At 39.0% G+C, this 19,866-nt stretch overlaps 1 protein-coding gene across 1 annotated transcript in view; it reads right to left on the bottom strand.

Annotated features, from left to right (window-relative positions):
• Positions 1-763: 763 nt before the first annotated feature.
• grip2b (glutamate receptor interacting protein 2b) overlaps positions 764-19,866 on the bottom strand; it is a 51,862-nt gene continuing 32,759 nt past the window's right edge. The window contains exons 13-24 of the mRNA XM_044350258.1: positions 19,137-19,217; positions 16,829-16,892; positions 16,327-16,472; positions 14,889-15,033; positions 10,770-10,909; positions 10,010-10,219; positions 9,561-9,714; positions 8,028-8,142; positions 7,293-7,488; positions 6,902-7,110; positions 3,868-4,014; positions 764-2,860 (exon numbers count right to left, since the gene is read on the bottom strand). Coding sequence (XP_044206193.1) covers positions 2,702-2,860; positions 3,868-4,014; positions 6,902-7,110; positions 7,293-7,488; positions 8,028-8,142; positions 9,561-9,714; positions 10,010-10,219; positions 10,770-10,909; positions 14,889-15,033; positions 16,327-16,472; positions 16,829-16,892; positions 19,137-19,217 — 1,766 coding nt within the window. The 3' untranslated portion in view covers positions 764-2,701. The remainder of the gene's footprint in view (positions 2,861-3,867; positions 4,015-6,901; positions 7,111-7,292; positions 7,489-8,027; positions 8,143-9,560; positions 9,715-10,009; positions 10,220-10,769; positions 10,910-14,888; positions 15,034-16,326; positions 16,473-16,828; positions 16,893-19,136; positions 19,218-19,866) is intronic.

Raw genomic sequence — 19,866 nt, 5'->3', positions numbered from 1 at the left:
AAGCTAAAGATTACCCTGCTGGTAATATAATCAGCAGCTTAAATCAGACTCACCCACAAAGATAGAATACACACATGACATACAATGTACATGCACATCATAGACAGAGGTGCAGGAATACAAAGCAGCCAAACACACAGAGACATGTGAACACACTTTAAGACAAATACATAATAACCTGCATGCACAAACAGCCCTGTTTCATGTCCCTATGTTGAGTGTATGTGTGTGTGACTTGTCCCCAGTCTTGGTAGTTAAGCTCAGTACTTATCTTCATCAGTATTCTGTCATGTGAATCTCTACATTTGCAGATGATGCTGTTAACTCTGTTTGTGATCTTTATGCTGCAAACGAGCCAGTCCTCCATACAAAGCCGAAGAGCAGTAACACTTAAGACTTCATGGTTGATGTATAGACATTATTTGATTGTACTGTGTGGCATCAGTTGGCAAGTTCATACATTGTTATAAATAAGACAGTAGTGATGATTAGTAGCATCTATTCCAAAACAGTGGTACTTTTAATGTTTGTATCACTTTTAAAATCTTGACTATGGTATCACTGGAGCTAGCCGCCTATCTATGTAAGTAGTCAGAGAATAATGTACATTTGACACAGCCAATATTAATTAATGTTTAACGTGCTCAGTTATGTTTGTAAATTATTTGAGCAGCAATATGTGGTGTGACCTCAAATCATATGAGCACAAGCAGACAAAAGCATTCATGCTAAATCACATCTTATGGGAGAAAATGAGAAGTTATGTGTCTTTCTCTGGGAAATCATTTTTGCTGTTACCTGTGGCCCTTTATTTTTGTTGAGTCAGCACTGGTCTTGCAGGTACCAGCCTAAAGCAGGTGAACTGCAGAATGCTGTGAATAGCCCATTTGTATTTTTAGGTGTTTCGGTGTATGCCAGAGGAAATTATAATTTAATCCCATATCACATATTTTTCTGTTTACAATAAAGATAACTGTTCATATTAGCCTTTGATTTCTTATACCATCAGCTTTCACGAGAGACTCAAGCTACAGCACTGTTTGTTGTTGAAGAGCAGTGATTTATTCCTTGTTTGTGTCATGAGGCAATTATTCCTAAAATCTTACCCTCTGGCTCACAGAGTAAAATACAGTTTTGAGGCTGCTGAAAGGCTATTTGGCCTTGTTTGTTTATGGCAATTATTCTAATGTCTCAAAATCAATGTGGTAATGATCTCTCATAAATGTTTCACACAACACCTTTAAATGGTATAAATCGGTGTTATTTCTGATTATGCTTGACCTCGATCTCAATCATGATCTTTGCTGTTTGTAATGCATACATAGTAACTACTGCTCTTTGACTTTGTAGGCAGCAATCAGCTGAGATGAGATGAGCTCTAAGACAACTGTGGTGACACATTGGGGCGATGTAGATGGGCAACTCTCCCAACATTTGTCCAAAAAATAAATAAATAAACTGAAAATAGTAAAACAAAATCTCTGAAATGTCTTTGCAGGAAGATGTTCTTCTGTAGGCAAGGTTTTCTCCGGGACATCTCCACAAGCACAGCTGTTCATTTGTACTGCAGCAACAATAACCTTTGCTAATAACTTCCATTTTTTGTTAGGAGAGGAAAACAATCCCTTTCCTTCTTTATCTTCCCTTTGATGATTGGATAAAAAAAAACAGTTTGGCAGTTGTAATGACATCATTGTCTTGATGTTGTAATGATGGCACCAATTTAGATTTTTTTTGATAATATCACTGCGCTGACCTTTTGATGTGCAGCGGTATCCAGTGTAGAAGTCTGCCTTTGTGCAACAACTGGAAAAGAGAGCTAAACCTGACCTTTTCCAAAAAAATCTTCATGGGAATTGCATTGGAGCAGCAGTATCTGAACAATATGGACTTCTACAGTGGCTACATCTGTGGTCAGATACTATAAAAAAAAAACAATTCCTTTATAAACAGTCTGTTTAATCTTCAATCGAGTCTCCTTTCTTAAAACAAATGAAATCTGCAAACTGAGTGAGGCAATATCTCTCTTTTCTCAACACAGTTCGACTTGAAATTTCCTAAAATCACTTACAATATTGTGTAATAAGGCAGATCCCTCTGGTACCATCAGCACTGGAAATTTCTATAAGCCTGTGGCCTGGCATTAAAAACAGCTAAAATTACCTCACCCAAATGGCATATTTTGTTCATTTGTTTTAAGTACGAAAAAGATTTAAATTTTCAGAACCAGTTAAAGTGCCAAGTAAGTGGTTGTTTACGTTGGAACAGTGCTGAAGACTCCAAGCCAGCCCTCAGGAGAGTCTCTGGTCATTCTGTGTTCTGTGGTGGTGCTTCCACAAAGAAATATACTGTATGACAGCAGTTCAACCCAGTGTGAATAAGAGGGGGTGACTGTGTGAGCATGCAAGTGTGTGTGTGTGTGTGTGTGTGTGTGTGTGTGTGTGTGTGTGTGTGTGTGTGTGTGTGTGTGTGTGTGTTCCTGTAGGAGTCTCTCTGTTTAAGTAGAATTATTGCAAGCCGGTGGAGTGTTTGTGTGTGTGTGTGTGTTTGTGTTTTGGCAAGTTAATGAAGATTTTTTTAGTTTACACTTCATCACCAGTTATAGTGTGTCTCCTGCCTGAACGTGACAGAGTGAATGCATGTGTGTGTATGTCTAGAGATTCATCTGTCTCTTGTGTGTGTGTGTGTGTGTGTGTGTGTGTTACAGGTCTAGCGGGTGATCTAAAGTGTTGTTATTGTCCTCTGTGTCATTGATGGCCAGTGGGTTGCGGCTGATGACCAGCTCCAGTCTGTCTCCGGCCTCTGTGATCAGAGGCACTGCCAGGCAGCAGTCAAAGTCCCTTGTCCTTACATGGTTCACCTGGATAAAGACAGAGAGTCAGTGCCGCTCTGATAAATGGTACGCCTGCTGGCTCATTCACTTTAACAAAGACAGAAAGCAACTGCTGCTTCAGGTTAAAGGATTATTCCTTATTGCAACTTTTGGTCTTATTTTTGTAATTTCAACCATTATTCCTATAATAACAACTTTGCACTCAGCAAGTTAATTACTGAGATCTTGGAACACGGCAGCATCTCTGAAAAGAAGTCAATTTAAGACACACAAGCAGTCAAGGGATCAGACAGGTTGAAAACAAATACCCAGGTTAGCCAGGATTATTTGGAAGAAAAAAACTACGGCAATTTGTAAAATTGGTGCTCAAATTATCCTTTATCAACAGTCATTCCTTTGCAGTTTACAGACGACATATTTCCTGTATTTGCTTTCCCTGTCTGACTTTGTTCTAGTGATGTGTTCCCACATCTCATCAACGACTTGGAGTAGAATGTTAATACTGTATAACAGGTAGAAATGTTGGTCAAAATTATGACATAAGACCTAAGTGATAATAAACCATAATTATTCTTTAATTTAACATGACTCCTCTTGCCTTAGTGTGGATAGTATGCTTTAGAGTGCAGTATGTGAGTAGTAATGTGACTACATGGTTAAAATTCAGAATTTCAGTTTTAATTTGAGGGTGCTTAAATCTACAGTAGATAACCATGACCTTTTTACACAAAATACCCCAATTTTAGGATGCCTAAATTTTAAAAAACAAATGAAAGAGATGTAAATAAGATAATCATTTTTTATTATTTGGTGCTAAATCCTTTGCCATGAGTGAATGTCTGCAGTCTTGGACCCACAAACATCACCAGACTCACAGGATCTTTTCTGGTGATGCTCTGCCAGGCCGTAACTGCAGCCATGCTTGCTTGTTTCAGGGGCTTTTTGCTATCAGTCTGGTCTTGAGATAATGAAACAACAATTGGATAGAGGTCAAGTGGCTAACTTTGTCATCAAATCCATGTCCTTATCATTACCTGCAGGATTCTGTCGTAGGGTTTGAGCCCGGCTCTGTCAGCTGGTCCGTCAGGTCGGATCATGTTGACGTAAACTCCTTTCTCCAAGAAGCCATCTGACACACTGAAGCCAAAGTCATCACTCTCTGGGTCTTTTATCACTGTTACCTACAAAGGGAAACATTAGTAGGTTTGGTTTAAAGAAACTGAATCTTAACTCTGTTTATTTAATCAATGTTTAAACATTAATGGAAAACAATGGCTGTCTGTGAGGAGTGATGTGTTACTCTATCTAAGAAACCCATATGCCTTCAAAACGGGCAGCACAGGTTGTCTTCAAGGGTCCTGACACAAGCCAAATGCAAAAAGATAGTGTTAAACAACAGATGGTATCAGATCACATGGTCTTTGCGGTCTGTTCAAGTTTTTTTGCGAAAACTTGAACAGACCGCAAAGAGAACAGCTGACAGCCAGCTGATCACCTGCGTAAGAAGAAAAAGTCAGTGTTCCTACAGTTATCCAAAAAAACATCACAGAAAGACAAAAACAAATGAGCCAACCATGCTTATGTCTAAGACAGTCTGATTAAAAAAGTCCTGGCACTGTAAAGTTTTGCTTTGGCATTGTTTGCCCCTGGTCTCATTTGTGGATGAAGAACAGGCAGAAGTGGAAAAACAAGGAGAGACCGCAGTAAATGGATGAAATTACCATTTCAGTAGGCTGAACAGCTAGGCATACTAACAGCAATTTAACAGGCCACAGATGCTCAACAGTGCCTGATTGTCAAATTTTGGCTTGGTGTGTCAGGACTCTAAGATGCTTGAAGTGAAACTCATGTTTGTGACATTTAGCCACTTTTTTTTTTAAATTAATAGTTTGTATTATTTTTACCCTGTTTTGTTAAGGGCTTAAGGACACTGACACATAAGGAATTTAAATATGGACAGTGTCCCTTTTTCTTAAAAGTATGACTCCATATCTAAAATTAATTGTAAGGTATGTTTCTGTGTTCTCTTCTCAGCTGACAGAGGGTACAGGGAATGGTATTAGCTGATTTAAAAGCATTTAACCCTTGTGTTACAATGTGGTTGTACTGAATAGGATACACAGTACACTATGTATCCATGCTGCATGATTTATTGACGCAGGATTTAATGCAGGAGCTTCTACAATTGGTAATGCAGGCCACATGTTCTGCTAAGAACTGTGGGTTAACAAAAAAACACACAAAAAAAACCAGGAAATGGTGATATTGTACGATCTATGAATATTGAATGAACTTTTAATGAGACACAGTTTAAAGGATTGTATTTTGGCTGATGGCCAATGAGCACATCAGTAAAACAGCAGAGGATTTCAAGTTAATGTATTTTTCCCCAAGGATAACAAATGTATTTTCATTCTGGCCCTGGGCTGTACAAGTTTAAGCAGGCCCCTTGAATGAAGTCATGACTGTAAATCCAAATGGAGGTGAAGACATGTAGTTGCCAGCATAACTGTTGCCCAAGAGGGTTAGACTGCTATACTGCACGTTCTATACAATATTACATAATACCCTACACTGTAAAACATTGCTGTGTTTCTCAAACTCAAAGAAAAGAATAATCGTTCTGACCAGCTCAATTTTTTAGGATTTAGTTTTAAGTAAAGTAGTCTGATTTAAGTACAGATAGCCTTTTTTTACACAGGAGACATTTTGACAAGGCACAGTAGAAATAGCACATGCACTAACAACAACTTAATGATGGCTGAATTTTATTTAGTTTCTTTGGTTTCAGGGTCCTAGTATTAACCCTTTTCACAGCAGACATTTAGACTTGTCAAAGCAGGAAAAGCACCTATCAATAATAACATTAATGATGGCTCCATTCTATTAATTGTAATCAATGTCAATGAGTGAGCATGCACAATACCAGAGCCCTGAAACTGGCTCACATACATGCAGTGCAGCCATCATTGATGTTATTAATTCCACCTGTGCTTTTCCTACTTTGTCAAGTCAAAATGTCTGCTGTGAAAAGAGTCCATTGTGCATGAATGCTCCCTGTGACGCTGTCATGGCTTACTTGGACACCTGAATAAAACCAAGCAATCATTAATGTTGTTAGTAACACCCATGCTTTTCCTGCTATGATGAGCCAAAATGTCTGCTGTAAAAAAGATCTATTAATCTGGAAGCAGACACAAAACTACTTATTTCTACCAATGGAAATTTTCTAAACAGTCAGAAAGTTGCCAAATTTGCACTGAGAATGCAATTGGCAAATTTAGGTGACATGGTGGATGGAGGTGGCAACAAATGCCCTAAACTCTTCAGACAGAGCTGGAGGTGAATCAACTTTCTAACATTGAACTGAACTTTAAAGAGTAAGCTGACATTTTGAAAAACAGTCTTATTTGCTTTCTTATTGAGTGAGATGAGAAGATCAATACCACTCTCATGTCTGTGCATTGAGTAGGGAGCTGGAGCCAAGAGGCTATTAGCTTAGCTTTACATAGAGACAGGAAACAAGAGAAAACACCTTGTCTAGTGCTGTTTAAAGCTGAAAAACACAACTACTAACACCTCTAAAGCTGGCTTGTTTGTGTCTGTACACAAACAGGATAATAAAAACGACAAATTTTGTTTTTTTTCTGTAACTATTTCTTGGACAGTGTGTATGATACTAGATGAATTGTGTTAATTGGTAAACTTAAGAGAGGCTGACAGAGCCAGTTTAACACCTTCTGGCTCCAGCTCTATACTTCATGCACAGACATGAGAGCAGCATCAATCTCCTCATCATCATCACGCTATTCTTCAGTATCTTCAAAGCAATAATAAAAATGTGTGCCCAACCCTTTACTGGATTTAAGAAAATAAGTGATCTCAAAACTTAAACTTGTTTGGATTTTCTTTACATGTGTTCTTTTAGTAAAGAAGCAGACCTAATTCTAATGTTTATCCTGAACTCAAGCCCTCACTTCACTTAATCCTATTTATATTTAATCCTAGCTGTAATCCAGATCATAAACCACATCATGACAGAATCTTCAGATAGAGGTTTGAACTCACTTTGTGCAGCTCCAGAGGTGTTGGAGACAGAATCCCCTGCATCTCCTCTTTAATCCGACGAGACTCCCACGTCCTCTCTGACACTCTCAATGATGCCTTGGGCTTGGGCTCATGGTGCATAAGAGGGGATTGGTTCTCTTGGTGGATGTGGACCCCCTGGTGCATGTGAGCGTCCTGGTTGAAATGGGCCTCCTGGTGCAGGTGGGTGTCTGGGTGAAATGGAAATGGTTTGTAAATTATACATTTAACAGTATTTCAACAAGCATTTAGTGAAAAGTACTTCCATACATGGAAACATACTAGTACATAAAACTTTAATTCATTTTCCTTCCATTAGATTTTGGAGAGTTTTTCGTTTTTGTCAGTCTTATATTAGGGACCATTGAATTACCTTGGTGGAGTTGGGCCTCTTCATGCAGGTGGACCTCCTCGTGGAGGTGTGTACCCTGGTGGAGCAGGTTTCCCTGGTGCAGGAGGGAATTTCTCCGCAACGGGCTCATCCTGCTGTGGCTCAGTATGGGCTCAGCTGGAGGCTTGTTGACACCGTCTACTCCCAGACTGATGGCTGTGCCTGTCATGATGGATGCCTGCACAAACAAATGCACACATCCACTCTTAAACCTCAGCTGATACTGAAATTATTGCATTAACAGTAGGTATACTATATATCTCTATGAGGTAAAAAAAAGTGAATTTTTGAGTGATATTGATGGTAAAAAGTCAGTGTAGCCTACATTAAGGTCTTACGGTGTTTGAGTAATAACACTGTTAATGGTTCAAATTTTCAGTGGCTGAAGACGATGTGTTAATGGTTTTGATACTGTGATATCACAATTGTGTACATAAAGCTGTTTATATTTGTAAGTTAAGGGGTAGTGGCACATAGCTGCGTCATAGGCTACAGAGTTTGCTATTCAGCAGTAAGAAAATCCATCTTAAATGAGCCTGTGTATGTAAATGATTGAGGTTATGTGCTGTATCTATATTCAATGCTAATGCTAACATGCCATTGTAACCAACAGGTCATTTGTTTGGGGTAACTTTGGGGTTCCACCATTTTCAGAAAGTATGCTAATGTTAATGTCTGCAGTTTAAGCTTGAGGTGGATGCTAACATGCTAACTGACCTCAATCTCTCTGAGTAGTTCTGATTGGCCACAGGTTTCCAGGTCCTCCAATGCCTGACACCAGAAACTGTCTTCTGGATCCAACAGAATACCGTCTGGTTGTTGGCCAATGAATCTATCACAAACACAAATGAAATCAAAGTAAGTTGCTTTGGAAACAAGTTATCTCACCCAGTGGCAGCATCACTAGTTACTAGAGAGAAAAGAACATATTTTATGCCACCAAACAAAACAAGAATAAATTAGAGTAAACTGTTTTTGGGCCTTTTGGTTTCATATGTTTCATATGTAAACTGTACTCTTTCTGTAAAACATGACACTTTTCTGTACCTTAAAACAGTTATCAGACCAAACAAGGAGACTCGGTAATATGAATAAATGTATGTATACTGTTGAACTGAGTCTGCCCGAGGCCAAAGTCGTTGTGCTCTTTTATTTGTATCAGCGACGGCGTAGCATCATCAACAAAGCTAATGTGAACACAGCAGCGTCAGTGCAGGACAAAGCTATTCGTTCTGGTTAAATCCGACATGAGTAATCTTTTAACAGTGAATGTCCTCAACTGACAGGATTAATTCACTTTCACTGTGCAGCTGATTTTTTTTTTCCCTCACTATCCCTCCTCTCTCCTCGTCTCTTTCTCTCCACCCCCAGCAGTGTTATATAACCCCAGTGAATGTTTCTATACTCACAAGGCTCAACGTCCTGACTCATCACTATATACACAGAAACACAAACATACGGATACTCCAGATACTCAGTCAGTCTCACTGACTTCAAGACTCAATCTCCACCCTGCAATTTCCACTTCAACATGAACTCTTGGTTGAGCAATTCAACATACATTGCGGTTTTGGATTGTTGGTTGGACAAAGCAAGAAACATTTTTTAGACTAAACATCATATTGATCAATCAAAATGCAATAAACAGATGAATTAATTATGAAATAATTTATTAATGTTTACCAGTGGAGATTTTGACGGTGTCACATTACCATTGTTTTGACTCTACTCCACTACTTTAAATTGAAAATTAAACACTGAGATTAACAGGATGATTTTCAGCTTTAATGGCATTTTAAAGTCTTCACAACCATACTGCTGGTGAATAAAATGAGATGACTGAATTATTCCATTAAATCCATTTAGCTATTTAAGCCCATTTACATCTTGAGAATTGCTCGAGTTGAGTGAACATCAAGTCTGCATTAATGTTTCACAATTTTACTTTATCATTATGAGGTAAATCAGTGCATATTTAAAACACTGAACTTACTGTATACTACATCACTACCTAGTATGCACAATGATAATGTACGTTGACAAAAATCAATGCAGACTTTATGTTCATTATGGTGGATTGGACAGATGGAGCAAGTTTCAAGTCTACATTATCAGATTTTCATGCAGTGAAGTAATAAAAAATAAACCAATTATGGCCTGAAGTATTTCCAGAGATCTAAAACTGTATTGACAATCCAAAAGTGATTTGATGATTTGTAATTAAACAGATAAAATTAACTTCAGTCCTACCCTGGTGGTTTGTCCCAGTCATCCTCACTGAAGCCTCCATCACTGAAGGGGTAGTTCTTCCGGCGTGGAGGAGGCGTGGTGCTGCGTTGCTGCTTAGCACTACGCCACTCATGAGGGTGCAGGGCAATACCGGCTGCTTGGTGGCTGTAGGTACCTGTGAAGGAGAGAGAGAATCACAATAGAGCTCATTTACGCACACACATACATACTGTATAAACACTGTAGAACCATTTTGGATTAAAAAAATGCTGAAGGTCATTATTCAGTACCTCACAGAAAATATCCAGACTTTATTAATGTTAATCAGGGATTTTTCTTGGGCAAAGCCAACAAAATACAAGAACTTGCATTAATTATGTTCCATCTTTTGTAAGAGTTACACTTAATATGTTTCGCAGTGTAGGACATAATGACCTTTCACCATCTTCCCGTGTTAATACAAATCTTACCCTGGCTGCCATAGCCGGCATCCAGCCCCGAGCCATCCCATGACTCCATGGCGGAGTCAACACTGGGTATAGTTGTGGAGTAAAGCTCTGAAAGCTTATTGGTCTGCTGGCTGTCCGTCAAATCATCCTCCTCAGGGTCACTGAGCTCATTCTCTGTCGTGTCCTCTGCCTCTGCTGCTTTCCTCTCCTCCGCATCTTGGTGAGAAAAAGCTGGAATTGGGTATGTTGAATAAAATAATCATCAAACGACAAGGAACTCTTGAGACAAAAAGCTTGTTTTCAGAAAAGATTGATTGTCCCTGGGTGTTCTCCTGGCAATGAACCTTTTCTGCATATACACATTTGAAGACCCTATAATACAGTAGATGCTTGTACAACTGAAGCACTGGCTCAATTGACTGAGCTGTCTAGTGCATCTGCATTTAATAAAGCTCTAATTCAGAGACCCATTAGGATCTGAGTGCTTGCAAATTAGATTTCAAGTCATCATGGCAGGGAAATATTAGCATTTTTTCTCTTTAGGCAAGACAAAGAAATGTTCAAAGAATCTTGGGGTTTCACATTTCTAACAAAAAACAGCTTACAACCATCTAGGAAAAGTCTTACTTAAAAGTGCTGTCTGTAAAAAATGTTGTTTTCAGGTCAGAAGCTTGTGAATATTTATAAAGGTATCAAGAACGTGAAACCATACTCTTCGAGCCAGATGTCGTGCTAAGACTATTTGTGATGCAAAGTTACCGCTAATAGTTTTCATACTTACTGTCAAGCTGTTTTTTTATCTTGAGGGTGACCGTCTCTCCAGCCATCTGCAGCAGGTGGATGGCTTCACTCAGAGGCTTGCCTTTAAGACTCACGCTGTTAATAGCCAAAATCCTATCCCCTACATGAATAGCCCCTGTCCTGGACACACATGAAAACATACAAATTCACACACACACATAGGTGAGGACACACAAGCATACACAGTAATGTGCAATTCAGTACATACAGGAAAAGATTACTGAGATATGAGGTTAAAGTGAGATACTTGTTAACATATGATTACTCTAAAATCAGTTTATATAATTTCTTTCCAGCAGTCTTCTGTGCGCAGAGAAATTATGCTTAATGTAATTAAGACAGAACATATTTGCCAGTGCAAATTAGTGATATACAAATCTAATTTGTACAACACAAGGTTGGATACAAACTAATTGCTGAAACATTAGGCCTCAGCACGTAGCGACATCGTCATTGTTTACAAATCAGATTTGGGTACAGGAATTCAATTTAAAGTTATTTATGCCTAAACTACATTTATGTAAGCAACCACATGACTGGTTTTAGGTTACAACAAGGGGACTCTGGAATGAAGAACACCTGCTACCTTTGATTCCTTTATCAGTGTCCACTGTATTAAACCTGGTGTAATTTGCAAACAGTCCTATATCTTGTGGCCTACTTTGTTAGAGATATCATTTATTTAGAGCTCTTATCTCACACACACACACACACACAAACAAGCTCATTGACCCATATATCACGTGTACAAACTGTAAATTCATACGCACAAGTGTGTAAAGCCAGAGAAGCAAGGCGTCTGAAGGGGTGGAAATGAACAAATGTATATTTTATATCTTCACTTTCTATTTACCTCAGTTGGTTTAACAAAATTAAAGCACTCAAAAGGCTTAAAGAAAAACTAGGTCTGTGCGAACATTTTATGGCAGCCACACGGATGTAGCAACGTTGATATCATCTGTATTCCTGTACTTTCTTCTGTGTCAAGCTGAACCCAGTTTATTTATAGAGAGCTTTTAGCCAACAGGTCTAAGGCAAAGTGCTTTATCGACAACAGTTTAGACCAGGAAATAGAACAATTACATCACAACGCCAAGAAAATTGGGTCACAATGTGTGTGTGTGGAAGTATAGTAAGGCACTAAGCTGCCTCCCTGGGTGTGTTTTGGTGGGATAATGTTAGCCGGTTATAAAAGCTAACATTTTATAGTGAAATAAGTGTTGTGTGGTGGATCGGATTTAAGCTGCATTCACCAGTAGATGATTATGACTCAGAAAAACCATTACGTCATCTTCTGTTCACTCTTGTTACTGTGGACACTAGCTGCTATCCCATCTCTCCACAGCATTATGTTTCTCATTATCTCATCTGTCATCACTTCATGTCACATGGCACCTGCTGCACGTTCAGCTGCTGGTGGGGAATCCCTTTATTGGCCGAGGCCGCTTCTATTATTTCTCCTAATAAGGTTTTACCCCGCTGGTCGGGTGGGGGTGGGGGATGTTGGGGGGCTAAATAAGGCAACATAAATGAGTTTCTTCATCTGGCTCAGTCGGGTTTAAGTTTCAGTACGCGTTGCCATGATCACACAAAGTCTTGAAAGGTTATATTTTTCATCTTGATATACATCTCGGGCACACGAGATTAAAGTTTGTTTTTATTCTGATCCAGTTAAACCAGTGGTTTGAATGGGATTGACCTTTCTAACTATCCTGTTTCTAAATTAGTTACCGCTCCCATGTGGCAAAAAAGACAAGAGGTCATGACCCTTGATCTCCAGTCATGACCACTGGCACCAAAGGGGATAATTGTTATTCTGACCATTCATGTGCATTAAGCTCTACATTAAGAATATAACATGCATCACATATTTTCTTTGCTGGTTACCAGTAACATTGTGTGTATTGTGATATTATATTCTATTTAACATCCATAGAGGATGTCAAATCTGTTGTGGACAGGATTGAAGTTGCATCACGGACGGTGACGAATCGGCCTACAGAGCAGAGGGTTGATTAACATCAGCAAGGATCTGAGCTGGTCACACAGATGTGATTGTGAAGGCAGCAGGACAGCGGCTCTTCTTCCACCAGTGGCTGAAGAGGTTTGGTATGGACTCCAGGATATCACCGATTTCTACAGGTGTACTATCGAGAGTATCCTGACTGGCAGCATCATGGCCTGGTACGGCTGATGCACCGCCCTCGACCGCAAAGCTCTGCAGAGGGAGGTTAGATCAGCACAACACATCACAAAGACTGAGCTGCCAGCCCACCAGGCCGTCTACAACCAGCGCTGCAGGCGGAAGGCACAGCGGATCCTCTGTGACCGCAGCCATCCCAGCCACAGACTCTTCACGCTCCTGCTGTCTGACAGGTGGTACAGGAGCATCTGGACCTGAACCAGCAGGTTCAGGGACAGTCTGTACCCACAAGGCATCAGACTACTGAACTGCTGACATTTTTTGCTTGCACACACACCACAGTAACACAATGGCACAAACATACCAATGACCCTTACTACAACTGGAAGGTTGTGTGAAGTAACAACAGAATAACTACATACTGTTTACATCTAAATAACTACTATTACATTGTTTATGTACACTAATCACTTTAATTTATATCAGTATTGCACTGCATACCTGTATTCTCAAGACTATTTAAGATATTTATGGTTATTATTCTCGTTATTATATTTTATTTTCTTAGGTAAATTCTTTATGTAAATACTTTTTGCACTCAAAACATTACACTTACTTTCTTTTTTTACTTATACGCCTTTGTTGGCTACTTATAATACTATTTGACTTATTTTATTTATTATGTAAAGTTGAGTTGGCTCTGAGTCTAAGAAGTTCTTCACTGCTAATGATGTTGCATTGTTACAAGTATATGACAATAAACATGAAACTTAAAACTAGTATTTTCTGCAACCTCAACATGAACAAAACACTGAAGTTTTCAACCACCAGCAGCGGATTAGAGTTGTGCATCAACTGCACAATGTCACTAAAATAGATGTGAAACCTTTGTATTTAAAACTTAAAGCAGCTCTGCTCGCGTTGCTTTTCGATATCCACCACCTGAGACACAGTGAAACATGATATTGTGGAAAGGTTGGAATGCAGCCAGCACAAATGGTTCAAAGACACAAGGACAATACCTGCATTCCAAAAAATATGACCTGAAGGTTTTTAGGACTCACACGTGTCCACCGATGAATTCACAAACAACTTCTTTAAAAATAAACTGTACAAATGTAAAAAGGACAACTGGGTTTGTGCGATGAGACAAAGTGTTCCTGTTAGCTGCCAGTTGAGGAGGTGTATACTTGCCATGTAAGCTCACCTGCCCCACACTGAACATACTGTGTTCACCCACTTATGCGTAGAGCCACAGTGAAGCTGCAGGTGAGCTGTTTTATACTGTGTAGGATGTTGTGCTGGTTCAGTCAGTGAATGAAGCCTCTCTGGAGTAGCTCTACTCTTATATGTTGCACACATAAAATGCACATCACAGGATTTTGTGTAATTTATCATTTCTGTTTCAGGTGCCCTGTAGAGTTTTCTTTAAAAAAAAAAGCAAATGTTGTGTTTACATTCTGAGTTACTAACCACAATGCATTGTGTACATCGTTAGCAAACATGTTGGGTGCATTTCCTGCCTCATATAACATATTATTCTAAATATTTTAAATCATGTGTTGTTTACATCCATGTTTAGTTGTTTGCAGTCTTTTTCTTTCTTGCCTTTGTTGGTGCATTTCTACATTTCTTTTTGTGTATTCCCCACCAAATTTCAATCACATGGAGACCCATGGCAGGAGCATGCATGATACAAACAAAATGGGTACCTACTTGCAAAAAACTGCACAGTATACTTTTAAGAAGCATCAAGTCAAATTTATAGTGTTTGCTGTTAACACTAGGTACTGAAGCAAGATGTTACAATAAGTGAAAACTGAACAATGCAAAAATCTCCAGCTGCAGGGCCTTTTCAAATGCTTAACAACTCAAACTGGCAGCCTAGATTTCAAAGACTGTGTGTGTGTGTGTGCATGAGTGTGTGTGTGTGTGTGTGTCTGTGTGAGCATGCACCTCTCGGCCAGGCCTCTCTTGGTTAGGCCAGATATAGTGATGGGGTCAAAAGGCTCCTCAGTGCCTGAGATGGTGATACCCAGAGGGCCTCCGTACCGCTTCAGCTCCACTGTGTAGATGATGCTGCCCGACGTCTCCTGCTCATCTGATACACACACACACACACACACACACACACACACACACACACACACACACACACACACACACACGTTATTCTAATGTTTCAACTCCAAGGAATAGATGATACTGTCTGACGTATATTGCTAATCCGATACACACACACACACACATTGAAGCACTTCAGTTTCACTAGATGATACTGCATGACGTTACCTGTTCATTTCAAATGCACAGAAAGGCATACACACACACATGCACGCACAGGCACACACACACACACTTCATTTTAGAAGTAGGTCAAAACACTTCTCAAGACAACACTGGTGCGGAAGACACAGTTTCCATGGTAACGAGTGAGAAGACTGCCTTGTCATCATGTAGCATGAACACATACTTATGAATGTTACTCCCTGTGTCAGTGTGTGTATGTATGCGTGTGTTTAGGAGATGTGTATATGAGTCATAATCTAGCATGATTATATAATTCTGCCCTGTGTGTTTGTGTGTGTGTCTCATTTTCCTCATATCATGTTAAAACACTCAGAGTAACAGTACTATGACAGCTCTGTGCTCCATTATGAACATGCTCATTTATTCAACTCGTCGAATCACACAAATCCAAGATGGCTACAAGATCATCTTTTACGTTCTCCTCAAATCAACCATAACTGAACTGCAACAGATACAGCATATGGAGATGTGAATGCAACTGATTATTTAGATAATTTGATTAGATTATTTAGATAATTTGATTTTAATCACTGTATAAAGTATTATTATTATTGTTTTGCATCAGTGGCACCAGTCAGAGTTGAACTTATGACACTGGCAGAGTATGGTGTGTTTCATGGCCGAGGCACACAATTTAATTATCAGCACAAAACATACTGTATGTTGTGTTGACAGTCTGAGAGGAAATTGTGTAATAAACAGGAGGTCACCATTTTGTAACAACTTGTGATTTTTAATTTTTTATTATTAATATTATTATTATCATTATCATTGTTGCTGTTTTGCTGTATACTGTAGTCAGTTTTTAATTGTAACTGCAACAGCTCACCACTAGGCATCAGTAGGCATCTGAGCTCATATAAATGAGTCTGAGTTGTGGACAACAGCACCACCTGCTGGTCAAACACTGATAGTGTATCTCTCCACAAACTGATGCCACTTCATTCAATCAAATAAAATTAACCAGATCTGATGAATAAAAGTTTTTGTCCAAAAGACCTCTCTGTAATGTAATGATCAATCTCATCCATCACATACTGAACCGACATGACCACTCAGCATTACCATTCACACAAGCACTTACCTGAGTTGTCCTCATCTTTGCGGATCTTTAGTTTGACCAGCTCCTCACACTGCTGGAGGATCTGCTCCGCATCGTCTTTGGAACAGTTCTCCAGTCTGATGTTGTCGATGGCCAACAGCTTATCACCAGGCTCCAATGTTCCTGTTCTGGAGGAGAGAGGGAGAGAGAGGTAAGATCAGCTTTGTCACTGTTGAACTACAGCGTTCTTTGTCATACTGAAATGAAGGAACCCACACTGTACTTCCCAGTGTGGAACCTGAATTACAAGTTGAGGATCTTATTCAGTTCAGAGGACAGAGTAATAAACATAATGTTGTAAGAATGATGTACATACAGTACATGTATGACATTCTTACAACTATATTTAAAAGACTTGGGCTTAAACACTGTAAACATATTGAAAGAATGAAAAAAAAGCACACTCAGCCACTAGAATAGAATAGAATAGAATAGAATAGAATAGAATAGAATAGAATAGAATAGAATAGAGTAGAGTAGATACCTGTGGGCCATACTGCCCTTCTTGATGTCAGAAATGATGAGGGGTTCTCCTGGCTTCTTACTGGCTATGGAGGGATATGACATTACCATAAGATGCAACAGTGACAACAAAGAATATTATAACACAACTATATAATATAAGTATTGATATTGTAGCAGTACTAATACTTTTCTTGAAAAGTAAACGTTTCAAAAACTGAGTTGCAGTCATCACATATACTGTCATAGACACGGACACTGAAGAAGGCTGCAAATGTTTTGCTTGCAGTGGCTATACCATGATAATTTGCTAAGTCAAATTAAATGTCAATATTTGTTTTAGTAGTATACTTGTTAATATTTCAATGTGTTGCATGTTTTGTGTCCTCCTCTGTTTCCACTTTAAAAAGCTCGCTGCTTGGATACAAAGAGAACAGGACAGTGAATGGATGTCATCAGAAAAACTGTCCTGTGGAGATCCAGGCTGGATGTGTCAAACACTATTCCTGCCAACATCCTTCCCACTATGCCCACAATGCTGTGAACAGTTTACTTCAAAAGATGGCGCCATTGCACCATTTTCCATCTTAAAAGACTGTCATTGCACAACCTGTTATTCATTTTGGTATAAAGGCAAACTGAAAATTCTCATGTGTTAGATGCTAATTAGAATTACAAGAATGTAATTTTTCACTGATGTGTACAAAAGCTTTCCAAACATCAGGGTTGTCAGAAATGACACATTCATTTGAGATGATTAACAGTGTTTCCTGTACGGACAAACTGTGCAATCAAAATTCAACTATAAAATCCAGAGTCAGGGCAAGTTGTCAGCACCACTGCTGATAATGCTCGTCAGTTTGAGGAGTAGTCGCAGTAGCTGTTGATAGACAGGGTCAAATCATTTATATGAAATTGTCAGGGGTGAGGTTCACCTCTGAAATTATACCTTTATTTGGCTTTCAATTAAGTGTAATTTAACCTAATTTAACTTAAATGGTTCCTGGGCAACGTTCAGTTTCACAGATTTCACACATTTACGCTGGTTAACACTTCAACCGCAGTCTTGTAATACTCAGTCACTGAGAGGGTTGCTTCACTGCAATTTGCCTGATGTTTTAGCAGCACCGAACTCATTATCTCAGCAATTCTCTGGTCATAAAAGCACTTCTCAATCTTTGTAATACCTACTTATGTATTTTTATGTCTTTACTCAAAACATTTTAAAATATACCAGGTTCAATAGTCTATGTGTCACTGAGCTCCTGCTACTTAAAATAATGCAGTGTATACTGGTACACTAAAGTAAACAAAATGTCCAGACTAACAATGATTAAACATTGAATGTAGGTCATTACCACTGACCTACATTCAATGTTTAATTATCATTAGACATAAAGTCTTTGACTTAAATAACATAAAGGCTTTTGTCTTACAGAACAATAGCAAAACAACATACCGGATCCTCTGTGTTTAAGATACATTGATTTTTCTTTACTTCCCAAAGTGTGTACATGACATTTTGATATTTACTTGCTCCAAATAAAGTGATACATGTTACAAAAAGATATATGTGCACCATTGTTTATACACTGTAAGGCCAAAATTATGTGGACAGCCAAATTAGGTAATGTGGACACCTGAACACTACACAGAACTATGACTGTATAACATCTCACTCCAAAACCATGGGCATTAATCTACTGCTTTAACAGCCCCAACTCTTCTGGTTTCAGTTGTTGATGTTGATAAAGCCTGGCTTGCAATCAGCGTTCCAGTTCACCCCAAATGGGACTGAAGTCGGGGCACTCTGCAGGCCAGTCAGGCTCTCCCACACTAAACCTGAAAACCATTTCTTTATGGACCTGGTTTTGCTCCAGGGTGAACTGTCACGTTGAAGAAGGAAAGGGCCATCCCCAAACCGTTGCCACCAAGTTAAAGCACACTGTTATCACTATTAGTAAAACATAACTGTATACTGTGTTGTATTAACATTTCAAAAGATCACAAATGTATGTGTACGGGGTTGTCCACATGCTTTTGGCCATATAATATAAGGCCAGTGGCTTGAGATTCATGTCAACAGAATGAAAAGCAGACCTGGTGTGGCCTGGTACTGTATCTATACCGTGTTATAAACAGTTTTGACAGTTAAAGCTGAGCTTTCTTGCAGGCTACAGTCACTCTGAAAAATACATGTGAGTGCTTGTGTGTGTTTTTTTTTAAGAAGCACAGGGTGGTCTCATGACATTTAAACAATTTTGCCAGCAGCCTTTTAAAACAAAAAATACATCATATGAACAGTGTTTGGCGTGTGTGTGTGTTCCTACCACTAATGGTGAGCCCCAGTTCCACTCCTCTTTTCTTCGGCAGTTTGACATGGAAAGTACCACTACTAGGCACCACTGACTCTGTAGTACAAACACACAGACACACACAGGCGAGAGGCATTCATATATAAAGCAACAAAAAAATGATTTCATCATGCTTAACATTTGTAATTACAAGGCATTTAGCTATTGCGCTTAACTCCTCTGAATTGCTCTTCTCCGGGGCAAGCGGCGACTTTGAATCCTCATTGTTTGCCTGCATGAGTCATAATACAAATTCCAACAGTAATATAAGTCCACATCCAGGCATAAATATGACGAGTGTGAGTTGTGAGAAGTGTTTGGATCAGCTCCTCACTTCAATGTCCCTCAAACTCACAGAGACAGTCTTCTTATTTACTGACACTGCAAACATGATGATAAGCAGGTTACCACAACTTCATAAAAATCAAATACTGTGCTCGGAGATTGGCTGTATCCATTTTTGGGTTAATAGTATGAAATCGTTCTGTTTTCTTTCTGTTTAGATGCAAATTTTATTTATTTATTTTTTTCGCTGGCCATGTTAACTCATTAAATGATGCAACATTATGAAAGGCAAGACCAAAGCAGTGGAAAAACATAATTGTAACTGCAGAGAGCTACACAGCTCTAATCAAGTCAGTCTCTCATCGTGTGATCATGTGTTAAAAATTAAATATCAAACATTTGCACAAAGATATAGAAAAAC

The sequence above is a fragment of the Thunnus albacares genome, chromosome 4, assembly GCF_914725855.1.
Source record: "Thunnus albacares chromosome 4, fThuAlb1.1, whole genome shotgun sequence".
NCBI lineage: Eukaryota > Metazoa > Chordata > Actinopteri > Scombriformes > Scombridae > Thunnus > Thunnus albacares.
Note: the sequence above shows the minus strand (reverse complement) of the source record. Positions and strands in the feature narration are given on the sequence as shown.